Genomic DNA, 12881 nt, shown 5'->3' with positions numbered 1-12881 from the left:
ACGAAGACAACTTACACCCTCTTTTGATGGATTGAGACAGTTTGCAATTTGAAGATATGTGAGAAAATAGATATAAAAACATAACAAATATACAAGAATATATGTGCCTGGAAATTCCGATAGGGACAGAGTAGCAGCGCAAATGTCAAAAATGTTGCCCATTGCTAAAAAAAAAAATATATTGTAGAAAATAAAAAAAAAATATTGAAAAACAAAAACGAAAGAGAACAGAATAAGGAAAGAATTTCTGAAAACTGATTTTAGTTACTGAACTCTATACATTATAGATAACATAGATAAGATTTATTGCAAAAATCCAGTGGGTCATAGCCACGCCAGCCTACAAACAAAGCTCGAGGAACAAGATGCAACTTTAAATAATATAAGCCCAAAAAAAAGTTAACATTTTGAAAAAAAAAAACAACAACCATAATAAAATCAATTCTTAATAGCCATAACAAACTCCCCCCTCAAACATGATTCCCTATTTTTAATCTCTAAGCGAAGAAATCACAACTGTCAAATAGGACATGCGTTCCTCTCAGCCATCCGCTCAATTAACCAGCATTCACTCCCAAACACTCGTCCAAAACATTCATTCCGCAACTCAGACAGCTCTTCATACTCGGCTACAAAATGAAATAAATTCTCACTCACACATCAACACACAGGCAAAAGTAAGGGGAGGCCGCCAGCCTAAACTTTCCAAAAAATTGTCTTCTCTCAACTAAATCCGAAGTATCCCCTCTTACCAACAACATATTCTTCAAATCCCCTCTATTCAACCCAAATTTTAAAATACCCCCCCCCATCACTCTTTAGCTTGGGAGTAAAACCTCAAAGACATAGATTGGTCCTTATGAGCTTACCACTCTTGGATTTCCCGGGCGTCTAGGGTTCGCTGGACTTTCATCCATTGGGCCTTCTCCTTCATTCCACAGCTCCGAAAGGCCACAAAGGTCCAGCATTTTCTTGACCTGATTTGGCCACGAAACATATCTACCGTCCTTCTAACTCTCCAAACAAGCTGACTTAAGAAGCCAAACTTTAGGTAGCCTATTTATTTTCTCCAAAAATTTCACCATTCTAACCAATTTAACACTCCTACCACTGAACTAAATGGATCCTCCAAGCCTAAAATCTTTTAGAGGATCTTAGCTGAACTGCTTCTAACTTAGCTGCTATAGCGAAATTCCAAACCTCAGACCGCAATGTAGACAAGAAGCTACTTTTGTCTGGAACACTCTTTTCTGAATCCTCACGTCAGCTAGCTTATTTTTCATAAAACTATCTAAATCATTAACAAACAAAGAGAAAATCTTAGGAAATAAAGTAAATCCTTGTTTCACACCCACATGAGACATAACCACCCTATAAGATTTTCCCATAACCTTCACAGGAAACTTCATTCTCCAATAGCATATTTCCTTCTCAAATATATCCAAAGTAAAAATATGGTCAGCAGTGCTAAACGTCGACCTGAATCCCGCTTGCACCGAGCTATGTATTTCCTCCTTATCTAACCAATCTCTTAGCCTAAATTCCAGGACCTTGCAAAATAATTTACTTACCACATTCCTTACAAAGATAGACCTAAAGTTCATGTAAGTTCTTATTACCTTTCTTAAAAAGAGGCACTGCTACCGAAGTGTTCCTTGAGCGAGGCCAACAAACTTTCGCCACTACAAATGAGAAAATTGCGGCCAACATGGGTAAATCATAACAATATAATAACAATATTGGCTTTCCAGTTTCCTGTGGGATTTTTATAAGAAAAAACATCTTTGTAACAGGTCTTGATTTTCAATTTGTTATAAATTAGGATATGGAAGCAACCAGTTTAAGGACCATCATTTTACGTTATCTTCCGGATTTCGGATTCCCTTTTTTGTAGTTTTTCTTATACATTTTTTTCTAAACATTTCAGCAATTTCTCTTTTTTTAGCAGCACCTGCAATCTGATCTACTGCTTTAGGATATACAACAAATATAACAATAACCAAATGTCATTTTTTTGTATGTGCAAACGACAACTCTCAAGGATTAGAAACCGCTGGAAGGTCTTTCGAAATGCAGAATACCGTTGTAGACAGCTTTAAGACAGGTATTGCATCCCACGAGTTTTCTGATAAAAGTCGTCAATACAAAAATCAACGTGCTATTTTTATCGTCTACAGGCAGGGCTACTACAACTTGGAATTCTTCACAGCATCTTTATTCGTGAGATTGGGACCTTTGGAAAAGTAAATAGTGTCAAAAACTGCATTAGTAAATTTATTTTTTTTTTACTTAACATCGTCCGCTATTTTTGAACCTCAGAAAGTTTTGCAAGTGAATCTTGCAATGTTGCTAGTCTTCATGGGCTACCCTGTTTGCAGGGATCATAGCAGAAATTTTTGCCGATTTCAAGCAAAAATCCTGACAAAAAGACGACCATAAAATCTATCGCATTAGAATCAGAAGGCTTAGATTTATTGTAAATTGCGCTTGATTTTTGATACGCACAGATGTGTAAAGGAGAGAATAAGATTTATAAAACGAAGATGGATTTTGTTACCTATATTGTTTCAAATTGAATGATACAGCTGAATTTTTTTTCAATTTGATTGTACAAAGAGCCATGTTGAATATGAAGTAGAGATTTTAAAATGGGAATTAAGGTCACTTATTGTTGTACCAAAGCCAAAAGATTATTCGTTGTCTACAGAGACTTTGACCACAAGATTGTAAATAGTTGAAAATTTTTAGCGGTGATCAAACGTGCGGTGGTTATCACATTACTTATCAAACGATCTCAAATGAGAAAAATCCATCTTTCCTTACCTCGAGAAATTCACAGAATAGCTTTTTCTCTCCTTTAGGTTCAATGCTTTGATTCAGTTTTCCAAGATGGTCACTTGTCAATTTAACAGTACCAAGGGCAGCTTCCAGAGCATTTTCCTTCTGTTCAGACCACGGATCGAAGTTTTTGAAAAATATGCTAGTACAGACAAAAAATTATCATGGATATCAGGACATTTCTACATGGTAACTTGAATAGGATAGATTGAATTCTTATTGAGGAATGACTATCACCGTTGTATAATTCAAGTCCAGTGCAAACACAGAAAGTATATTAAAAGACTAAGCCAAACTGACCAGCCATCAAAAATTCTTAAAGAAACTTCTTAAGGGAAATTCTGAAGGAAAAACAGAATTAGAAGAACATATACTAAAAAGCGGTAAGAACATAAAGAAAAATAAAAACAAATAAAAAGAAACGAAAATTGAAAAGTAACATCGAAGTAAAAAAAAAATCAGAAATGAATAAACCCAATAGACGATGGAGATACTTCTGTTCAATCGAGAAACTAACTAAATTAAAGCGATGGTTAATTGTGACTAAACATGTGTAGTTTGACAATACACATCTGTAATATTATTTGCTTTTGTCAAAAACACATAATTTTGGAATTCAACAGCCAGGGAATAAACTTGACGGAACTCTTAATTTATTCCCAATTTTCAAGACAAAATCATGACGTCGCTCCACGCAGAGGTTTCTGGGCTCTCTTTTTCAGAGCCTAGTATTGGAAACCCTATACTTTATAACTATTCAAAATTATTGTGCTAAAAGTGTAAAAATTGTAGCTTTAATAGTTTAACTGTTTTTCTTTTATTTATTACAAGGGAACGCAAGTTAACGAGTTATTTGGGCCTGAATTTGGTCTCTTATCCGCAAACATTGATAACCGCAACATTCCGTTCTATTTGACAAAAGAATTCAAATTAGCAATGACCTAGAAGTCAAACAATTTGTCCGTTAAGCAGCAGAAATAAATGGAACTTAAATAATTTTAAGTAAAAAATAAAATGAATTGTCAATCAATATGAACCCGTAACCGAAAGACAATCAAGACTAGCAGCAAAAACAGTAAATATTGCAATAAGGAATTGTTCCAATTTTTATTCAATTCGAATACAATGAATGAATAACCTTTTTATCAATCCTACCTGAACTAACAAGTTTTGAAGAATGCAACAATCTGAAGGATGCAACAAGTTTTGAAGATTAACTCACTGTGAATAACACTCGTTATGCAACATACAAACAAACTTGCCTAGGTCAGCACTATCCAAAATTCCTAATGTAATGCGAATACTCTTCGTTCAGATTCTTGTTTTTCGACATCCTACCGATCCAAAAGGTCTCTGGAAAAGATTCTAAAACCAGTTGGCAGAGAATTTTATTCTGTATGCACAAAGAAATAATATATCTGAGAATACTGCAATCAACCGTGCTTATCGTATTAGTACATCCAGGATAAATACGATAGCAGCAGAAGGTCAAAACTTTAGTTTTCGGGTGGAATGATATAGAATGGATGACATTGAGACTTACGAAGATGGCCAAAAGATGGAATTTCTACATTCTAATTAGCCAGCTGCCACTTTAGAACGTATGTATCAGCTTCTACAAGAACAACAGATTGAAACTGTGATCAATATTTTACCAGGCTGCCAATGATCCTAACTGCGTTGGAAAAAAAAAATTTCTTTCATAGATGGACCAGGCGGTGCTGGTAAACTTTTGTGTATAAAACCTTGTATCACATTCTTTGGTGCCAAAATTGTCAAATAAAATGTATGGCGTTTACTGGAATCGCGTCAACTCTCTTGCCTATTGAACAAACAACAGACAAGATATTTGGCATGAAAGTTCTGCTTTCAACAGATTCAGTTTCCAGCATAAAACCTGGCTCAAACTAAGCTATAGAATTAGCTCAAGCGAATGTTTTTCTTATGGATGAGACATCGATTTTTACCAAAGTATGGTTACAAAATAAGGATCAGTTGTTGCAGTCTATGGCAAATCCAAACTTAGCATTTTGAGGGGAAATTCTAGTTGCTGGGGGGGGGGGGGGATTTCCGTAAGTGCTTAACAATTCAACTCCGATGCAACTGTAGCAAAGCTCTCAATTTGTCAATCCAAAACAACCACCTTGGAAGACTTTCAAAAATGGTTCCTTAGAAAAAAAAAAGTATCCGTGCAGATCCTGACCAGGAAGCAGTCGCAAATTACATCCTGAAAATTGAAATCTTCCGAAAACTGGCTTATATAAAATCAAACTACCTGAAGATATGACTTCTAGTGGTAATCCAATTGAGGAAGTATTTGGAGATTATCTTGGAAATCAAAATTACAATGTAATGACGGAACGCGTTGTTTGAAGGAAGTTCTGCACAACAAATAAGTAAGTAGAATAAAAGCAAAAATTATCGATCAACTCCCAGGAGAATACACATCCTATAAAATTTATGATTCTACGAAGGCTAAATAGGAAGGAATTGAATTCACACCAAAATTCCACCCCATGAGTTAAAAATAAAAAATATATAATAATTATGCTTATGCGTAACTTAGATGTTTAAGAGTTTATGTGTAATGGAACACGCCTGGTTGTTACTGAATAACGTAATTAAGCAGAAAAAATGATTATATAAAAAATATTCTTATGGTTAACCAATAGAAGTGTATGTCAATAAAAAAGGAAAAAAATAACTTATAAACACGTGTGCAAAAAAAATTCTTTGAAAGAAAAGTAAACACCCATATTAAAACCAAAGACGAACAGAAATAAAGTCATGTGATAATTCAAACTTAAAACGGACAGAAATGATTATCAAAGAATAAATGAAGCCCAAAAGATACAGAAATTAAAATAAGCAATTACATCATACACAAAGATAACAAATACTACTGTTATAAATAAATGAATCCTAAAACAAATAGAAATTAAAATGAATAATCCTAGTCAAACTCGAAAAGAACAAAAATTACAACAAAGAGAAGACCAAAAGACCTAAGTGTCATTTCCGCTTTATTGAAGACGATTCGTAATTCAAGCAGTGTTTTCTTATTCATCATAACATCAACAACAAAACTAAAAAGAGTATTTTTCAAGGTTAATCAAGGTTCGCAAATAAGAGTAGTGCTACCGCTCCCACTCCCTGCCTTTCAAAAACTATAAATGGCCTTATCATTTGTATTTCATTAAATACGAAATGTATTTTGAAAAAAATAGTTTTTATTTGTCAAAAAGTAAGCAAAAACAACACAAAAAGAAAGAAAATCACCATACACTTAAAGAACTAATTCTATTCTTGTATGTGGTAATTTCAGTTCTTTTCAGTTTAACTTGATTATTCATTTTACTTCCTGTTTGGTTTAGGATTCACTTATAGGACTGCATGCTATCTTTATGTTTTATGTGATTGTTCATTTAATTCCTCTGCTTTTTGGACTTCTGACAAAAATAATAAAAAACAAGCGAAAAGCTATATTTTCTTTACCTTCCTTCAAAAGCTTCCCTTATTTTTCTATACATATAGCACTCTACTAGAAGCCAAGGCGAATCAAACCACGTGACAGTTTCATATTCAACAGCAGCCGCTGATAGAAATTGTTTCCATAGAACTCTGTCTTCAGAATCCACTTCTATGGTACCAAGAGGCTTGTTGGTTTGAATTTCACTTCTCAACTGGGATAAGTGACCGATAATTTGTTTTAGGTCTTCCCTTGATTCCTATAAAGTTTAACACGGGTTGCTTAATGGACAGTCCTACATATCATTCTTCTCCTTATCCTGCTAAGGCACAAACTACAAGTAATGGAAGTCCCCCAACAGGCAGGCACCGCGAAAAGTTTTACCCAAAATCCAAGTTATTCTCTACACTCGAATTCTCAGGGGAAAATTTTCTAGTATACCTGTCTAACAAAAATTTCAGCTAAGTGTAATCTAGAAAACCCTATTCGAGAAAGCCCATGAGGGAGGAACAGGGTAAGTTGAAGTGAAAAAACTCTCAAAAAGCTTCACACTGGTAAGGTAGCCAGGGAGATAAAGTGCAATGAATGGGGGAAACTCTCATAGGTTTCCCTATGCACCACTAATGGATCTAAAAGAACTAAGATCTAAGGCAAGGAGATAAATAATGTCCTTTTTGAAAAGGCTTTAGTTTCTAGTTATATTTTAATTATAACTTCTACTTGAAAATAAAAAGTAGTCAGAAAAAAACAATTCACCCACCTTCACATATGAGACAAAAAGAAACATGAAAACTGAAAGTCAAGTAACTGGATATTAAAATTTTCTCTCAAACTTTTGATACGGTGGGTAAGAGAGATGCAAAAAAGAATACGAATTCAGAATATTTTCTTATCATCTGATAAGCCAATCAATAATTACAGTTAGGTAATGGTATAAAAAAAAACTTTAATATCTGATACACAAAATACATTTTTCTTACCCATACCCCTAAGACAAAAGATTTAAAATAATTTGTTTGGTATAATAATTATCTGTTGACACAAAATGACATTTCAAAACATTAGATGTAAACATATGGCTTAATTAATATACACAAATAATAATAATAAACAGTAATATACCTTGCCAAACCTTGAAGCCAGCACTTCCCTTTTTCTGTACAGATAATCAATAAGCTTTGTTAAAATTATTGGCATTCTGTCTTTTACAGTTTTGTATGCAAAGCTCCTAGAAACAAAAATGTACATTGCCGTAACACCACTAAAACAACATTGTAAATGCAAAAATGAAATATTAAGCACTCAAAAACCTATCTAAAAAAAGAAAGGGTAAATATAAAAAATCTTTAAATTTGATCCAAAGGAAGGTCTTCCAAAGACTGAAGATTATGAAAAGAATTAATTAAGTACAAACACTTTCCAGGCTCAGCCTATTTTGCCAATTTTGTATTTAAAAACCATATGCTTCATGCCAAATTCAGCTTAGAATGAAAATTGAAGAAAAAAATAAAAATCATGCCAAATAGAAGAAAGACAAGCATGATTATGCCAAAGGTGCAATACTTAAATTTTGTCCCATTTTTGTTTTCTGTACAGCCAATTATAGTCTATTGCAAGAAAGTGGTAAGTGCCAAATTGATGTAGGTTTTACAAAAGCATGGAATCTCAGCCAGGAATAATGGATATGAAGTTACATTAGAGTAGTTTCTATATACTTCTTGCCTTGGGCAAAAAATTATACCCTTAACTTGCCCTTGAGCAAGATGCTTCAGTGTCCAAATTGAATAGGTATTTTATCTAAAGCTTTTTGGCTAGGCTTTTGCTTCTTTCAGCTAAACTCCTGGTTTTTAATTGAAAGTAGAACTTGAAGTTGGCTAATATCTAACAGCGCTAAAGATATGTGACAGCTCTCTGGCCTAATTGCCAAAATATCTTAATAAAAATATAAATGCACAAATTTTGAAATCCATGAAAGGATTATTTTGCCATGGGTCCAAAATGATATTGTATATTGTTACATGTCATTTATGCTTTTAATTAATTAAAAAAAAACTTTTTCTGCAAAACAAGTTTTTCAAAGAAAAGTAAAGAGCTCCATTAAGCTAAGAATGAGCAAAAATGAAGTCAAATAATCTTCCAAGTGTAAAAGTGCCACTAATTACTGTCAATAAATAGATTAAGCTCAAAACAAACAGAAATTACAATAAATAACCAAGTCAAACTCAAAATGAGCAAAAATTAACATGAGTAGGGCTACTCCCATGTCTTCTCAAGGCCAGAACACAATTTGCACTTTGCTAAGAAAAACAAAAAAACAAATGACTGTGGATTGTCAGTCTAACTGACATATTCTGATACTTATTCCTTACAGTTTTGATAATTTCTTATTTGTAAAAGCAAAAAAAGTGAAAACATTTCAAACATATTTTGCTTTTAGTTAGTGCAAATTGTGTTCTGGTCTTGAGAAGGCATGGGGGTTATCAGCCATACTCATGTTAATTTTTGCTTGTTTTAAGTTTGACTTGGCTATTTATAGTAATTTCTGTTTGTGTTGAGTTTAGTAGTACTAGTCTTATTGCAGTTACACAAGATAAAATTATAGGAATGCAACCTGACAAAGCTTTTGGTGAAATCTATCATAAAGTAAAATAATTTTCTTATGAGTGTAGCCTCACTGATGACCTATTGCAAAATTTTGAGAATTCTGGTTCCTTATGTAAAAGACAATACTGTGTACAGCAAGTAGCTTTCTCCTTATGTGACTTTGTTACCATGTTTACTTTAAGAAAAACCAATCTTGCTGAAGTAAAAAATCAACTAAAGATGCTCTCAGAAGGGATTATTTTCTTGTGATAGGCATATTTTGCTCTGAGTCTGAAAGCAGCTTTATGAATGTTCTTCTACTAATTGAGTAAATCTCTCCATTGAATGTTAATTTGCCACACTTCCTTGAGACTAGCCAACTAGCTAGTGTAACAGTGCATTGTAAAGAAGCTTACATTGATCCACCCCTATTTGCCTTATAAACAGATCTTGTGAGATCCACCCCTATTTGCCTTATAAACAGATCTTGTGAGAAGATATAGGATTGACTCTTAAGGCAATAAGCCAAAAGATCTCTTTGAACTTCACAATTGTCTTAAGGCAGTGTCAATAGCATATTCTGAAATTTTTAAAATTATACAAGTCTTCATTACTCTGCCTATCACAATAGCTAGTAATGAGAGATTCTTTTCTACACTATGACAGATTAAAACCAATTTAGGAACAACAATGGGTGACAAAAGGCTCAGTGATCCAAAGTTGATGTTAACTGAAAAGACTCTAATGAAATTGTTAGGTTCTGATGCTAATGTTGATATTTTTGGATCAACATTGACCAACACAAGCCACTTGTGTTGAACCCAACACAAGGTTGAGTCTATGAGCATGGCAGTGAATTTTAATTGCATGCAGTGCAATTGCTTTACTGGCTTTCACACCTGAAAAGTGGCCACTCACAACAAGGTTGGTATTTTTATAGGAAAATTGAAAAAAAAATCCCTCTCCCCCAATTTGGGATGTTGAACAGTAAATTTGCACCTCCCTATCCTAAATTGTCTTGAATCGACACCAATTGTTAAGTCTAGATTTTCCTGTAAATGCTCTGGTTGTTCTTGTATAGCTCCTTTTTGTTTTGTTTTTTTTCATGTTTTTCTAATCTTTTTATATGTTGATTCAGGTTAAGCCCCCCCCTTCTTGATAAAGCCTTTTGGTTTTAAAGTCAAAATATTTGCTCTTTGATTGTTGGTACAGTTTATTTTTCTGTCCTATTAACAAATCTTGTCCTTTTTTCATATTCTCATTTTGTTAATATCTTTGGTGCGTGAGTTTAGGTACCATCCTTCAAAATTCTTATTGATTCTTTGAATTGTCCTTTTTATATGATATATTTTTCTTATATATCCTGAAATCATAAAGAATAATTGGTCTGGAATTCAAAATTAGTAAATTTTTTGCAGTTTATGTAATTGACTTGCCAATAAAGTGAACATACCACTTGATGTTTTTTTTATGTTCTTTACAAATATAATAATTGCTTCTACTGCAAATTCAAACTTAAGCACTTTTTAACCTAACTCAACTAACCTTATTATAAATAATTTTAGCACTGAGAAATGTACCATTATTTTTGGTAAAATTCTGGTCCATTGACTTCTTGCTATCTTGGAAAGTTGTTGGGCTAGAGAATTGAAACTTTCATGGATGTGTCTACAGGCTAAAGTATATCCCGGGAAGTCATTTTGAGATCCCTAATTATACCCCTTCCCCCTCCTCTATATAATGCGGCTTTTTGTGCATTACAGTTATATTTTGGTCAAATTTGATCCTATATTACTATTAAAAGTGTAAATCCTTGCTTACCTTAGAAAAATTCAACTTTTCACTGTTTTTTAAGCTACTATATTCCATAATTAGTTCACCAGCATTGAAAAACAATTATTACCTTTTATGGTATAGTTCAAAATGGAATGTAGGCATTTAAACGCACCCCCTGTTTGAAACGTCTTATCTTTAAATGGCTTTTCACAGGGGTAATACAGATAAGACTTTGAACTTTTAAGGGGCTTCTCACTCAAAATTATGATTTGTTGCTACAATTGGGTAAGGTTTATGTTATATGTGTGTCAATAACATTTATTTTGTAAATCATAACGGCATAGAGAAAGTCAATTTCTTCAAGAAGGCCCAATAATGATTCTTAGAAACCTGAAGAGAGGCAAAACAGAAATTTAGTGGTAAAAATAAGCACAAGTCCTAAATACGTGATTGACATAACCATAACGGATACGCTCTCTTTGGAGGAGTTTGGGAGGGGGGTTAATTTGAAAAAATTAGAAAGATGTATTTGTAACTTACAAAAGGGTGATCAGATCTTAATGAAGTTTGATATTTAGAAGGATCTTGTCTTCAGAGCTCTTATTTTAAATCCCAATCAGATCTAGTGACATTGAGGGGAGTTGGATGGGGAAACCGGAAATCTTGGAAGACGTGAAAATTGAGGTATCTTTATCTTGCAAATGGGTGGTCTGATCTTAATGAAACTTGACATATAGAAAGATCTTATGTCTGAGATGCTTAATATAGATGCTTATACAGAAATTACTCTGTATATGAAAGGGGTTTTTCCTCCAATTTTTATGCTTATGCTAACTTTAAGCTTTTTATGCTAAAGTTTGAAACTTTCTGGAAAATTACTTTTTAAAACAGTAAAAAACTTTAGTGTAAGGAGCGGGGTGTTGAGGAGGAAAAGGCCCTTTCATATATGGAGTAATTTCTGTTCATTTTAAGTTTTAATGTTGCTCCTTACTTTCAGTTAAAAACACTTGGTTTCTTTTATTTAATTTATACCATAGTTTTAGAAATATATATTTAAAATTATCAAAATAAACCAAAAATAAGCCCTTGATAAACATTAATTACAACACAACTATCCAGAAAAGAAGTTTTACAAAGGAAAGTAAAGAATCATATTAAACTTATTTTGATGACACATGGAAAGGTAATTACGAGTGACATAACAATTCCCCCAGAAGCCAGAACAGCTTTCCGGGATCTGAAAGGAGCTTTTGATGAAGTTATAAGGTAATTTAGCATTCTTATTTTTAATACATTTGTGGAAAATTTATAATGACGGAAATATCATTAAAGACTGCTTACAAATCTGTAAGTTGTTCATGAGTCTTCTTTGTGTATATTGAGTTGAGAAATCCCATCTAAGACAGTTTCAAATAACACAATTTAGGAGGTGTAAAATGTGTTTTGAAAATATAGCAGGGGGGGGGGGGAATGTGTCATTCTTTTTCAAAGAAAACACAAATAAAGGCGTTTTCAATGAAAATATTTAAAAAATCTAGCGGGGGAGTATGGGGTGGATCCCTTGTCCTTCCTGTAATTGACACCACTGGTCTCAGATTTCTGTTTTGCCTCTCTTCAGGTTTTTAAGAATCATCATTGAGCACAATCAACAGAACAATAGAATTTGTGATTGCTATATGTCACTTGGTTAATATCAAGTGCCACAAAAATGGATAATTCAAGGAAAACAAAGAAATAACGTTAAATTTTTCAAAAATTTCTCGCAAATATATTAAAAATAAGAATGCTAAATTACCTTATAACTTCACCAAAAGCTCCTTTCAGATCCTGGAAAGCTGTTCTGGCTTCCAGGGGAATTGTTATGTCACTCATAATTACCTTTCCATGTGTCATCTGGTATTTAAAAGAGTAATTAATGTGGAGTTCAAATATTGAGAAGACTGTTTATTTTAATGAGAATGTAAATATGTGGAAGGTTGTGAGAAAATTAATAATCTTTTCCTGTTAAATTCAAATAGGCTAGGAAAAAACAAGCCATATCCAGGAGGGCTAAAGAGTATGTACCCCATCCAAAACTTTTCTCCAACTTGTAAAAACGTAACAAAACAAATATAAACAAGTTTTTCATGCGTTTCATAGTTTTTGTTTTATTAAGATTCCTCAAAAAAATCTTTAATACCCCTTCCCCCTTGGAAATTTCCTGGATATCACCCTA

The 12881-nt window shown here is 33.2% G+C and overlaps 2 protein-coding genes across 7 annotated transcripts in view; one reads left to right on the top strand and one right to left on the bottom strand.

Annotated features, from left to right (window-relative positions):
• Positions 1-12881, top strand: part of LOC136029228 (uncharacterized) — a 497253-nt gene that overhangs the window by 298744 nt on the left and 185628 nt on the right. The window lies entirely within an intron of this gene.
• LOC136029224 (damage-control phosphatase ARMT1-like) overlaps positions 1-12881 on the bottom strand; it is a 31766-nt gene that overhangs the window by 16616 nt on the left and 2269 nt on the right. For both annotated transcript variants that reach the window (XM_065707435.1, XM_065707436.1), the window contains exons 2-4: positions 7430-7535; positions 6334-6566; positions 2824-2980 (exon numbers count right to left, since the gene is read on the bottom strand). In XM_065707435.1, coding sequence (XP_065563507.1) covers positions 2824-2980; positions 6334-6566; positions 7430-7535 — 496 coding nt within the window. The remainder of the gene's footprint in view (positions 1-2823; positions 2981-6333; positions 6567-7429; positions 7536-12881) is intronic.

Source organism: Artemia franciscana, chromosome 7 (genome assembly GCF_032884065.1).
Source record: "Artemia franciscana chromosome 7, ASM3288406v1, whole genome shotgun sequence".
Lineage (NCBI taxonomy): Eukaryota > Metazoa > Arthropoda > Branchiopoda > Anostraca > Artemiidae > Artemia > Artemia franciscana.
Note: the sequence above shows the minus strand (reverse complement) of the source record. Positions and strands in the feature narration are given on the sequence as shown.